The sequence below is a fragment of the Colossoma macropomum genome, unplaced genomic scaffold (genome assembly GCF_904425465.1).
Source record: "Colossoma macropomum unplaced genomic scaffold, Colossoma_macropomum, whole genome shotgun sequence".
Lineage (NCBI taxonomy): Eukaryota > Metazoa > Chordata > Actinopteri > Characiformes > Serrasalmidae > Colossoma > Colossoma macropomum.
Window position 1 is genome coordinate 42,319,714 of NW_023494792.1, and position 12,438 is coordinate 42,332,151.

Here is a 12,438-nt window from a genome sequence, read left to right on the forward strand (position 1 = left end):
AATGAATGCCCCACACAATGTGTTCAAAGCCACGCTGCAGGCAAACTGTCAACAAACACAGTTCTTTCCCTCCGTAAACAGCTCATACGAGGACCTCACCAGCAAGCTCTTTAACTTCTCAGCGCAAGCGGTGAAGAAATACGTCAGGACAACCCACTGACAGCATTTAGCTAAATGTTCACAATTAATTCATATTAGGCTGCCCACAATTATGAACTATTTCCTCTGGCTTGGACTCATTAAGTAGAAAGGGTGAGAGCAGTGGTGTGAAAGAGACGTCCAGCAGGAGGCCCACTGTTCCTGAGGGAATAAATAGCAGTCTGGGAGTCTTAATATGTGTTTGGTTCTAGTCCATTCTATAGCATGAAAAACTATCGGTGTATCTGAATGTTTGCATATTTCCACTCAGAAACTAAGTGCACAGGGAAATTACTCTTGATGCCTGTTTCTTTCAGTTAATGGTTATTGAGTAGCTCTGTATTGTGATTATGCAGGTATTCCACAGACAACTGAGACTGAGAAAGGAAGGTTGTTTCTTCCTCTGCATTCACAGCAAAGAGGCTTTCACCTGTTGGAGAACAAATTACAAAGCCCAGTGCTTTCAAAATGATCATGGCATAAATCTTGATTAAAACTGACTAGAACAGATCAATATATACACTGTTAATTACTGCCAGGATTTCACACTAATTTTTCACAGTAAAATACTGTTTTCATCATTTTTGTGAGATCAACTCATCTTAAGATAAGTAATACCACAGCAATTACTGAGAGGAAGGCATTGAACTGAACTGCACAGCATTATGGGATACGACAGCAACTGAATAAGTAGGTTTGAACATTTCAAAGAAAACATTTTGTTTTTATTCTGATGATCAGGTTTTGGTGTTTTAAAGACTTTTAAAGCTTTACTTTAAAAATTTAATTTATTAATATTATTGGATTATTTAAATGTTTGAACACTGAGCTGTTGACAAAAATGTTATGGTGTATTGGTGTTGCCAGATTATTGGTATTTTGGTTGGGTAAATTAAAATAAATGAATAAAAATAAATTAAAATAAATTAAAATAAATTACTAGCTATACAGTTAAAGTACTTATACAGTTGTTATGTAAAAATACAGGAGATTACTGTATTTCGATTACAGAATGTAAGTATACAGCTACATATAATTTTGTGGTCCAGGTGACTGTGAAGTCACACTATAAAGTTGTTTTTTTCTCTATCATTTACCAATAATAATAGCAAATCATTATGAAAGTAATACAATTAGTAGTTAGTAGGTTAATGTAATTTTACAGTGACATTTTTACAGTTAACATTCCCTATCTACTTTATTAGAAACACCAATCTAGTACTTCCCCTCTCTGGCCACTTTATTAGAAGCACCTGCCTTGTACTTCCACTCACTGGCCACTTTATTAGAAACACCTACCTTGTTCTTCCACTCACTGGTCACTTTATCAGAAACACCTACCTTGTACTTCCACTCACTGGCCACTTTATTAGAAACATCTACCTTGTACTTCCACTCACTGGCCACTTTATCAGAAACACCTACCTTGTACTTCCACTCACTGGCCACTTTATTAGAAACATCAACCTTGTACTTCCACTCACTGGCCACTTTATCAGAAACACCTACCTTGTACTTCCACTCACTGGCCACTTTAATAGAAACACCTACCTTGTACTTCCACTCACTGGCCACTTTAATAGAAACAACTGCCTTGTACTTCCACTCACTGGCCATTTTATGTGCTCCACTTACCTTATAGCTCCACTATATAAAGTGATATACAATTACGGACTGCAGTCCATCTGTTGCTACATAATTCATCAGCCCCCCTCAATGCCATTTGTTACTGGTCAGTTTTTGACCACAAGACCACTGTTGTCCAAATATTATTTTGGTGGTGGATCATTCTCAGCACATAAGTGACACTGACATGGTAGTGGTTATTGTAGTGTGTGCGGTGTGGCTATGAGTGTATCAGACACAGTGTTGTTTTTGGGGGTTTTTACAAATGTCAGTTTCAGTTGAGACTGGTGGCCAACCCAAAAGTATCCAGCCAAAGGTGGGTCTGTGGTCAGAAACTGATCATTACGAAGGACTACAGCGATGTTTCTCAACCCTATTCCTGGAGGCCCACTGCTCTGAACATTGTAATGTTTTCCCTGCTTCCAACATGCCTGATCCAACTAATCAGCTCATTAACAAGCTCTTACTGAGCTGAAGTGGGCATACTGAGGCAAGGAAAATACTAAAATGTGCTGGACAGTGGGCCTCCAGGACCAGGGTGGAGAACACTGGACTAGAGAATGTCCAACACAGACTGTGCATCAACAGATAGAATAGTGTCTAAGTGTACACAAGAACAGTGGAGCTACAAGAGCGTAACGTAATGTAATAGCCGACTGTTGTTGGAATTGACTGAACTCATGACTGTACTGTATGCGTAAATCTCAGTTATGTGACACTCTAAACACACTGTTGTGCTAGGGCACATCAAAGGGTTTGTGAATCCTCAGAGCAAGCTCAATCCCAGAGTATAACTGGAGGAAAAATGCGTTCTCTTTTCCATCACTCTTTCCCTCCTCCCAGCAGCTGTAGCTTTAACAGTAGCTCAACAGGGACCTGTAGGAGACTGGAGCTAATGATTGAGCTCTGCTGGATCTGCTCAGCAAGCCGCTTGTGGTAGAAGGTGAAGAGAGAGAGAGACAGAGAGAGAGAGAGAGACAGGAACAGAGGGATGCATCCCTGCACTCCTCCGTTCACCCATTATCTTTTAGCTCAGTGTGGGGCTGGCAGCTTCGCCGCAGGCTTCGTTTCGACAGGAGCGCCAGCCACTGTTTTTTCTTCTACTACCCCTACCCACAGGCTAGAAGAAGGGAAAGACCAATCAGAGCAGCTTCCATTAGCGCCCAACCAGTGCTAGGGTTGTTGTTAGCCGCAAAAAACACACCTGGCCAGGTTGAAGACATCGTCAATCAGGCCAGCCCGATTGCCCACCGAGATGATCTGTAGGAGATAGGAAAGAGAACTTCAATTTATTCTGATAGTTTGGTAAAAAAATCAAATTTACATCATTTTCCCCCTGTTTACTCAAAATGTAGTAATTCAGGTAACACGTTTGGTTACCGAAGTTTGCTTCTTTGGTTTTGCACTGAAGCAAAAGGCTAATGTCAAGCTTGCATTACTTATATTCTCTGGAATGCTTTTCCAGTGTTAAGGAGTGATATAAGAAAATGATCTTTCACCAACTGAGCTGTAAGAGATCCTAGGAATTTGCAGTAAGTCTGCTTTTCCTGAGCAAAGTGACCTGGACAGCTATAAAGGCCATTAAAGAATTTAAACATCAGATGTGAAACCTATGGGCTGCTGTATTCTAAACTAATTAGAGCCTATTTAGAGAGACAGCAGGGCAACCAGCCAGTTACATTACAGTAGTCTAATCAAGTAGTTATGAAAACAAGAACTTGCTTCTCTGCAGAGCCGGCTCTAGAATTTCAGGGGCCCTAAGCAAGATTTTTTTGCAGCCCCCGTCTCCCTATGTACTCCCTAAGACCTACATCTTGTAAACAGTTTAAAAATAAAAGCATATATTTTCTTAATTTAATTCAAATAATCATACATTCAAATCTTACACAGATCATTCCATTAACTGGTAGGAGTTAGAGTTGGAAACACACTTCAGACTTTTAACTGACTTAGACTTGGACAAAATTTATTTTGCTTTGAATGACCAGATATCTTATTTATGTTTATTTTATTAAAATAAATGATTCAACATTCTATTCTGTGACTACCAAAACAATCATAACAATACTGAAACCTTACTGAATAATACAGTAGGGAATGTTTCAGTAGTAACAAGTTCAGCTAATTTTAAGCAGAATTCAAAATACTAACCTGTACATGAATTGCAAACACAGCTTTGAAACTTTTAAAAAAGTTTACAAGTTGAAATTTTGGCATTAAGGTTTGGGACAGCCACCTTCCAATAGAAAATATTGCTTATTGCTTATTGTTACCTAAATTAATGCCTTGGGTTTAAATAGATCATAACGTTGCCTCTGTAAATATCTAGGATTGGAATATTTAACTGTTTATTTAAAAAATAAATTTTACTGTGGGATTGTAGTTTGGACTAGTTAGTAGAATATATAGTCCATATATAGTCTCACATAAACATTATCTTAAGTTAAAAATCTTAATTGTTAATGATATCAGCAAACCAGTTAGCTCGCTAGCTTTCATGGTAAAATTAAAGGCTAAGTAATAATAACAACTGCAAGTGCTCTAAATAATGTTAAAAATATAAATGAAAAACTGGCTGATTGGTAAAAAGCGTAACATTAACACTGCAAAATAAAACTAAAACATACCTTCATCTTTTCGATTTTTCTCCTCATTTTCACTCGTTTAAGCGTGATTAACCAGTCGCTTTCTCCCTTTGAGCATTTTAGACAACATAATGGTAAATTGCGATAATAACTTAGGGGGCCCCCTGGCAGCTGTGGGGCCCTAAGCAACTACTTGTGTCATTTATTAGGTCCAGACTGCTTCTCTGCATTTTGAGTTAACATCTTATTTTGGATGTTTTCTCAAGTAAAAAATGCAGTCTTAGAGATTTTACTGATATTGGACTCAAACGATAAAATAGGATCCATATATTTTAGAGATGAGCCCTTAGCGTTCTAGGCTTTCAGAGAAGGTCTAATGACTTCTGGGATCTAAAAAGTGTCTAAAAAATGTCTGCGATTTTTAGATTTCAGATTTTTAAAATTTACAAATCAGGAATTGTTTTTCTCCAGGGCATCTAGGTAGATACAGCTAAGCAAACTCTTTTATTGGTTAGGACTTCAGGAGCTGAAGAGAAGGCCTAATGCATTAGATTAACCATTAGTATAATTACAAAATGACAGAGGAATCTGCCAATCATGGATTTTCAGTGGGTGGGAATTTTAAGAAGTTAATATCTGCCTCATCAGAAAGGGTTCATGCAAATTGCTACTAGCTTAGTGCTAAAACCTACTAGAATCCTAAAGAGACACTAGCAGAAGTTAGCATTATGGTTGAGGTGTTTTTTTTAAGCAAATCTATTGAAATTACTTAGCAACTTGACATAGTTTGACTTAAGTGTGTGATGATTTAGGTGTGCAGAAATTAGCGTGATGCTAATAAATGTACATACACTTTCATCACTAGCTACATTAGCCTTTTAGCTCCAGTGTAAAACTACAGAAGCAAACTTCAGACACCAAATACATCTTGGCTGATCGACTACATTTGGGGTAAAGGGGAAATTATGTAAATTTGATTTCTGATACACAGTAAGAGAGGAGGCAAAAGGAAATGAGGAGAAAGGAAAACGAAAGGAACAAATGGAAAAATAACAAACTGGGGTCCAAAAAGAGCAACAGCAGATGATGTGGAGGATTTATGAAAATTGAAAAATGAGCAATGAGAGGTTGAAAGAGAAGGCAGCTTGCCACAGAGGTAGAAAAGAAGAGGAATATACGCAAGTGAATATGGAGGAAATGAATGGCTTTGTACCGTGGGGTTGATCATAAGCTGCTGGATGAGGAGTCTCCAGTTGTGGAGGTCATAGTTCACCCTGAAGTAGCCCGTCTGATTGATGTTGCCCAGCAACCACGTCTCCTCGTCTATGCGGCCCACTCGGTGCGTCTCTATAAATAACGAGGAAAAGGAGCGAGGGGGAGAATATTTAACGGCACGACTGACAGCTCATTAGAACATCCGCATTGTCATTCCTTTGGAAAATGCAGACACACAAACAGTCTTCAGGCCAGGTTTAGCTGATAAATGGATGGGGGCACATGGTGACAGTCACTCCAGTGGAGCTAATGGGAATGCCTATAGACAGCCAGGTCTTTTATGGTGGAAACTGTGCCCTGACTGGAGTCATTTCTAATGAATCTACTCTCCATCGCTCATCCATTTACCGAGGGGTGAAGGGGGGACATATGATGAAATGTCACGTAATGTAATTGAGCCGTTCGCAGACATGAATGAGACTGCCCACTGACGATGATATGCTTCACGTTTGAAGCATTTATATTCATAAACGTATTAATAATGCGATTCTCAGTGCAGTGCTACGAGTAAGTGTCAGCGAATGTTTATGGATTTCATTCTTCTTCATTTCATCTTCTGATTAAACTGATTTCACACAAGCAGTCCTTGTATAATCCTAGAGTAAATATACATTAGAAAGTGAGCGAGTAAAGATGATTCATTTGTCTCACTCAAAAGGGATATACTTCATTTTTCTAAAGGACTCACAACCTACAGTCTTTAAGTATTTTATTGTATTTTTCTCTAGTATATGATGTTTTTTGTGCATTTATCTACCAAAACAGTCAGGATTCATTTTAAACGATCCTTCTCTAGCCTATTTTAGCCACTGTTAATGAAAGTTTGTTCCCCATACAGGATGTGTTTCATTTTTTCATTTCAACAAAATGTAATTTGACCAGAGGTATTCAAACTTTTGCACAGGACTGTATGTAAATGATCTCTTTTCTGACTGGCTGTCTCATTCAAATAGCATTCTTGATTGAAGCACTACTTATAACAGTGTGAATGGGTGGGGCTGAACTGCTGTAGGCTGAATAGACACTTATATGTAAATGCTTTTTTTCAAAATCAGTGAACATAAAACAGGCTGTATTAAAGATTACTTCCATGTGTGGCCTATACTGACCGCAAACAGAGCAAACAGTAGATTTTAAGTTTAACATGTTTAAACACTTTTATTTAAAAAAAAGGAACATTTGGTTTTCCGTAATATAGGCCCTTTAAAGCTCAGTCAGTAAGGGTCTATCTCAGTTCATTTCCTTAGGCATAACTGAATGTCTGTCCCCTGCAGGGTTTACTTTCTGATCCTCAGCCACTAACAGCAGTGTTCTGAGCTAAAGCCATGCCTCAGGGCAGAATTAATGCATTTTAGAAGGTCCTGATACCCTGACAGTATTGTTCCTAGGTCTGGACTTGTAGTTTTGTTATGCATTTAATCTGCATTACATAATTATTTAAGGGCAATAACAGAATTAATTAACTATAGAGTTGTGTTGCATAATGAATATCAGTGAATATTTATGAATTTCATTCTTCTTCATTTGGACTCTTCATTCAGGAGTCTTATAAATCTCTTGATCTTATAACAAGTAAATGTGTTTTTTTTAGATTTAACTATCTGTATTTTTTTTTAGATTTGTATGGAATATATTGTATCGCTAAGTATGTATAGAGCATTGTGTAAAAGTAAGAGACTAACCAGGAGATATTTCTAAGGAGATTAGACTGAAGATAATCCACAGTGCAAAGTAAAAAACAGGGGTTTTCAACACTGGAGTTTAAAAATATTAGAGGATAAGAGAGAAATATGCTAGAGAAAAAGAAAATGTTTGAGAAAGAGGAGAAAATCAAGCTTCACTCATTGCAGATTGTAAAAAATCCACCGGTGTTTCTGTCCGTTCTTCCACTTTGAGAGGACAACTCAACACTAAGAGTCTGAAAGGATGTGTAGCTGTCAAGAAGCTGTTACTGAGTAAGCAAATGTTCTCAGAACGATGGACTGACCATCCCAGAGTCCAGGCCTCAACATCACTGAATGTGTTTGGGATTATCTGAATCAAGAAAAAAAGGAAATGCAACTTCTAAGACTGAACTTTGGATGTTTGGAAAAAACATACCTGCAAGTTTCTCGAAAAGAATAGAAGCTGTAATAAAGGTAAAGAGTGTATATTTAGTTGTTGAGGCTTCTATGTAATTTTCTGTTAAGTCTATGTTTCTGTTTTTCCCCTGAAGCTGACAAATGAATAACCTAATAGTTGTTCTGACTGGAAATTAAATAAAAAACTTTTGCACAGTTAAAAGTCTAGCCTTTTTATTCAGAACACCTGTGCACATGCTTGATCATACAATTGTTTATCAGCCTATCAAGTTGGCAGCAGCTGAAAGAATAAAATTATGATGACACAGATCAAGAACTTCAATTAACATTCACATTCAATCATCACATCATGTTATCTGAGTGACTGTGGCATTGTTGTTGGTGCCAGATGGCATGGTTTGAGTAATTTTGAAACTGATGATCTCCTGGGATTTTCACACACAACAGTCTCTGAATGGTACAAAAAACAAGAAGTATCCAGAAAACACCTTGTTGATGAGAGAGGTCAGAGGAGAATGGCCAGACTTGTTTGAGCTGACAGAAAGGCTACAGTAATACAGTAACAGAAAGAAAACATGTTAAATTTTGAGCTGGATGGGCCACAACAGCAGAAGATCACACCAGGTTCCACTCATGTAAGCCAAGAACAGGGATCTGAGGCTACAGTGGGCACATGCTCATGCTTTCTGGTACTCATTAAATCTACTAATACCAATGAAGCATCGTTTGAATGTCACAGCTATTCTGAGTATTGTTGCCGACCATTTAGTTCCCTTTATGGCCACAATTTAGTCATCTTCTAATGGCTACTTCCAGCATGATAATGTGCCTTGTCACAAAAAAACAAATAATACAAGTAATCTCAAACTGGTTCCTTGAATATGACAATGAGTTCAATGTATTTCAATGGCCTCCCCAGTCATCGGATCAGAATCCAGTAGAGCGCCTTTGGGAACAGGAACAGGAGATTTACAGCATGAATCTGCAGCTGACAAATCTGCAGCAAATACATGATGCAGTCACATCAGCATAACTGTATGGGATGGAAACATGGAATGTTTCTAGCACCTTGTTGAAACCATGCTATGGCTATTCAGGTTGCATGCTATTTAGGCTGTTCTGAAAGCAAAGTGGGGACTTCATTACATTACATTATTGAGAATGTATTACATTTTCAGGTTGCATATGTAATACCTTATAACATTAATGAGAAAAACACTGATAGCCCAGTTAAATTGGACTGATTCACTTTTTTTCTCTCTATCATTTGAGCAAAAACAATCAATAAATCTATCACATTTGCAATGACTTCCCAATAATGTAATAAAGTACTACTACATGATCAGCTAAGGCACTGTTACATTACTGTGCAAGTTATTGCATTCGTTTTATTACATTTATGACCAAGTTATGTAAAATTTTTAATAACATTTTTGGGGTTATTACGTTATTAGGAAATTATTACAATACCCAGTTCTTTAATCCAGCACTAGAATGGTGTTCTTAATAAAATGGACAGTGAGTGTATATTGACTTATTATAAAATCTGCTTGGCTGAGCCACGTTCAGCGCTGTTGTAAAATACTCAATATACACACAATGACTAAAAACCTTCATGCTGTTGAGGGAATAATCTTTGACAGCAATGTTGCTCGAATGGACCACCAAATGTATTGATTAGTAAGAACCTGATTTAGTTTGAACTAAAGTGCTGACAACTTATTTTCTTAACTAGAACCAAGCCAGTCAGCTAGCTAACAGGCTAAACAACCCTTCCATTAATATCATGGGGTGTGAACTGACATACTCACTATAAGATTCACTGTAAAACTGCAACACAAGAAAGTAAACGATGTGTCACTTGAATGTCTTATTATGCACTGTTTGGATGCAGGAGCTAGCATTTTGTTTCCTATCTAGTGCACTATGTAGGGAGTAGGGAGCCATTTGAGATCCAGCCCCAGCATTGGAATAGGGATGTATAACTAGCTTAGTGCTGAATAAGACTGGAAGTAGCATAGAGGCGCTAATAGAAATTAGCATTGTCACTGCAGTGGTAATCTTGTGAGCATAAAATAGCATGAAGCAGTGCTATATAATGTCATATTATGATTAATATATGTCAAAAAGTAAAAAAAGTTCTGAAATGACTGCACAGCAATGGGCAACTGAATGTTTCTGTCCTCTTTCCATGATAACGGTCTTACCTGTGATAAAACGCACAGTCTCTCTTGGCTTACTGCTTTGGTGTAAAGGGGTTTTAATTCATGCAGTTTCTTCTTCTTCTTTGTCTTCTTCTTCTTCTTCTTCTTCTTCTTCTCCTTCTACTTCTTCTTTTTCTTCTTCCTTGTCTTCTTCTTCTTCTTGTTATTATTACTACACCGGCAGCCCTATTATCCTACAATTAATGTATGATTAATTTGTCTCACTCTGAAATGGGGAATATATTTGGCTCTGTTAAAGCTATAGACAGTTTATCTCATGTGAATGCTGTGTTCATTTCCCATAATACTGTATTATATCAGGGCTTTGACTCAGGCTTTTTCAGGGATAACAAATGTGCCGGTTGAGCGGTTCAGACCGTTTGGTGGACACTCATTTAACATCTCCAGCCATCCAGACTGCGTCGAGCCCACCGGCGGGCAGATTGGTGAAGTCAAGCCCAGGAAATAATGCATATAAATGGAGCGTCTCCGCCGGATCCCCTACAGCTTCGCTTTTGAGCCTAATAGTCATTGTTCCCAGTTCACTGTGTGAGAATAGAGGGGCCAGTTAAACGGTGACACACAGCAGAGACCTTTTCAACGGTGAACCGCGGAGAGGAAGTCGAAGGCTAAATTGAATTCAGCCTTTTAGAATGTAACTGGCCCCAAATGATGCGGTTCCAGCCACGGATCATCCGTCTCTCTCTCTCTTTCTCACTCTCTCTCTCACTCCCGGGGGAGCAGAGGAATGGAACGGGATTAAAGAGAACGATGGCCGACATGGGGCTATTCCCCGCGTAGCCACCGTGCAGAATAAAAATGCATTTCTGAAGAAATGCATCAACAAAAGAAGCTTGCGAGTCTCAGATCGAAAGCATTTAGGAGATGTAGAGGCAGCAATATAGATGAAACAGACCTGTGAAAAATGAGTTATGTTTCTTTTCAAGAAAACTAGAGAATAAAAATGTACCTTTGACCTTTAGAAGTTGCAGATATCACAGGTGATAACAAAAGCAGGGTGTGATTTTACATTAAAGGGCCAATATCACAGAAATCAAATGTATCTACTACATAAACCTTCATTTACTATATAAACATTGCTGTTTCAAAACACACCAATAACTTACAAGTCCATATATGGACTGGACATGAAAACTAAGCTGCAAAGACAGGAATTGTGGGTGTGATGTCACAACCATGAACATATTTACATTTGACTAATCATTCAGCTTACAGCAGTTTATCCCACCTGTTCATGCTGAATCGATATGGAGAGTTATGATTGTACATTTCAACCCATGTGATGTTAAAGGGCCCATATATTATGGAAACCAAAATTTCATTGCTTTTTTAAAATACAGCTTTTATGCAAACACAGCTAACATTTCAAGATGTACCATTCACTCTTAAGTCCATACAGTCTGTAAATGGAAACTAAGCTGCAAAAACAGCCTGTTTTGAAGTCCTTATGCATGTGAGGTCACAGCCATAAACACATTTACATCTGACCCATTCAGCTTATAGCAGTTTACCTTGCCCAGTCATGTCGAAGTGATATGGAGTGTTGTTACTGTGCATTTTAATGCATGTGAACACTGAATGAACATCAATCAGAAAAGGGGTCAGTTGCATGTTTAAGTCTTAAAGGGAGCAAACTCAGCCTCTAAGGGATGAAGAGAGGTTGGAAATCAGTCCTATAAAAATAAATCATGAATGATGAATGATATTTTGGGTACATACAGCCCACAAATGTAATTAGTGCACATATTTATTATATCTCTATGGTAGCTCACTGAAATAGGGTGCATAATTTCTATGAAAAGTACAGATTCTAAACTTTCACTTCATATCACATTTACGAGAGGTGATATTTTATTATGATCTGAATTTGCTAAGGTTATTTGTGTCTTAAAGAAACTATTCTTTGCATTTTTGCCACTGTAGTGTTATTTGTTGACATGGAACAAACCTGTTGAATCTTTTGATACAGAATGTAAGATAAACATAAATGCAATTCCGCAAGTAACTCACTATGTAAGTACTAATGTAATTATATGATTACACTAAAATAGTAAATGGCAAATCTATAAGAACAGCTCTAGACTTCTAAGAGCTAACAGAACAGTACTTGTCAGTGTGCCAGAACCTTTTAAAGTACAGCTGTTCTGCCCTGAGGCATGGCTTCAGCTAAAAACACTCATATTACTAGCTGGGGATCAGACAGTAAACCCTAGAGGGGACAGTTATGTCAGATTTAGAGAGAACAGAGACAGACCCTTACTGTATTGAAACAATGACAGTACCCTCTCCCCTGAATCTGACAGTGTACAAGAAAACATGCTGGAGAATCAGATACGGCTCCACATTCTTCTACAGTGTGTATGTGTGTGTCTATGTGCGTGTACTGTCATGGGAACGCAGGTTAAGGCTTACCTGTTTTATTAGAGACCCAGATGATAGTTTCAGGCGATATGTGACTGGAGTTTCCCACCGAAAGTGTCAGCGGGATCTGCCACTGGAAGCTGAAAG

At 38.1% G+C, this 12,438-nt stretch overlaps 1 protein-coding gene across 1 annotated transcript in view; it reads right to left on the reverse strand.

Moving 5' to 3' along the window:
* The window catches only part of LOC118812328 (thyrotropin-releasing hormone-degrading ectoenzyme-like), a 357,198-nt gene that overhangs the window by 68,223 nt on the left and 276,537 nt on the right, over positions 1–12,438 (reverse strand). The window contains exons 11-13 of the mRNA XM_036577232.1: positions 12,343–12,431; positions 5,563–5,696; positions 2,969–3,024 (exon numbers count right to left, since the gene is read on the reverse strand). Of these exons, the coding sequence (XP_036433125.1) occupies positions 2,969–3,024; positions 5,563–5,696; positions 12,343–12,431 (279 nt within the window). The remainder of the gene's footprint in view (positions 1–2,968; positions 3,025–5,562; positions 5,697–12,342; positions 12,432–12,438) is intronic.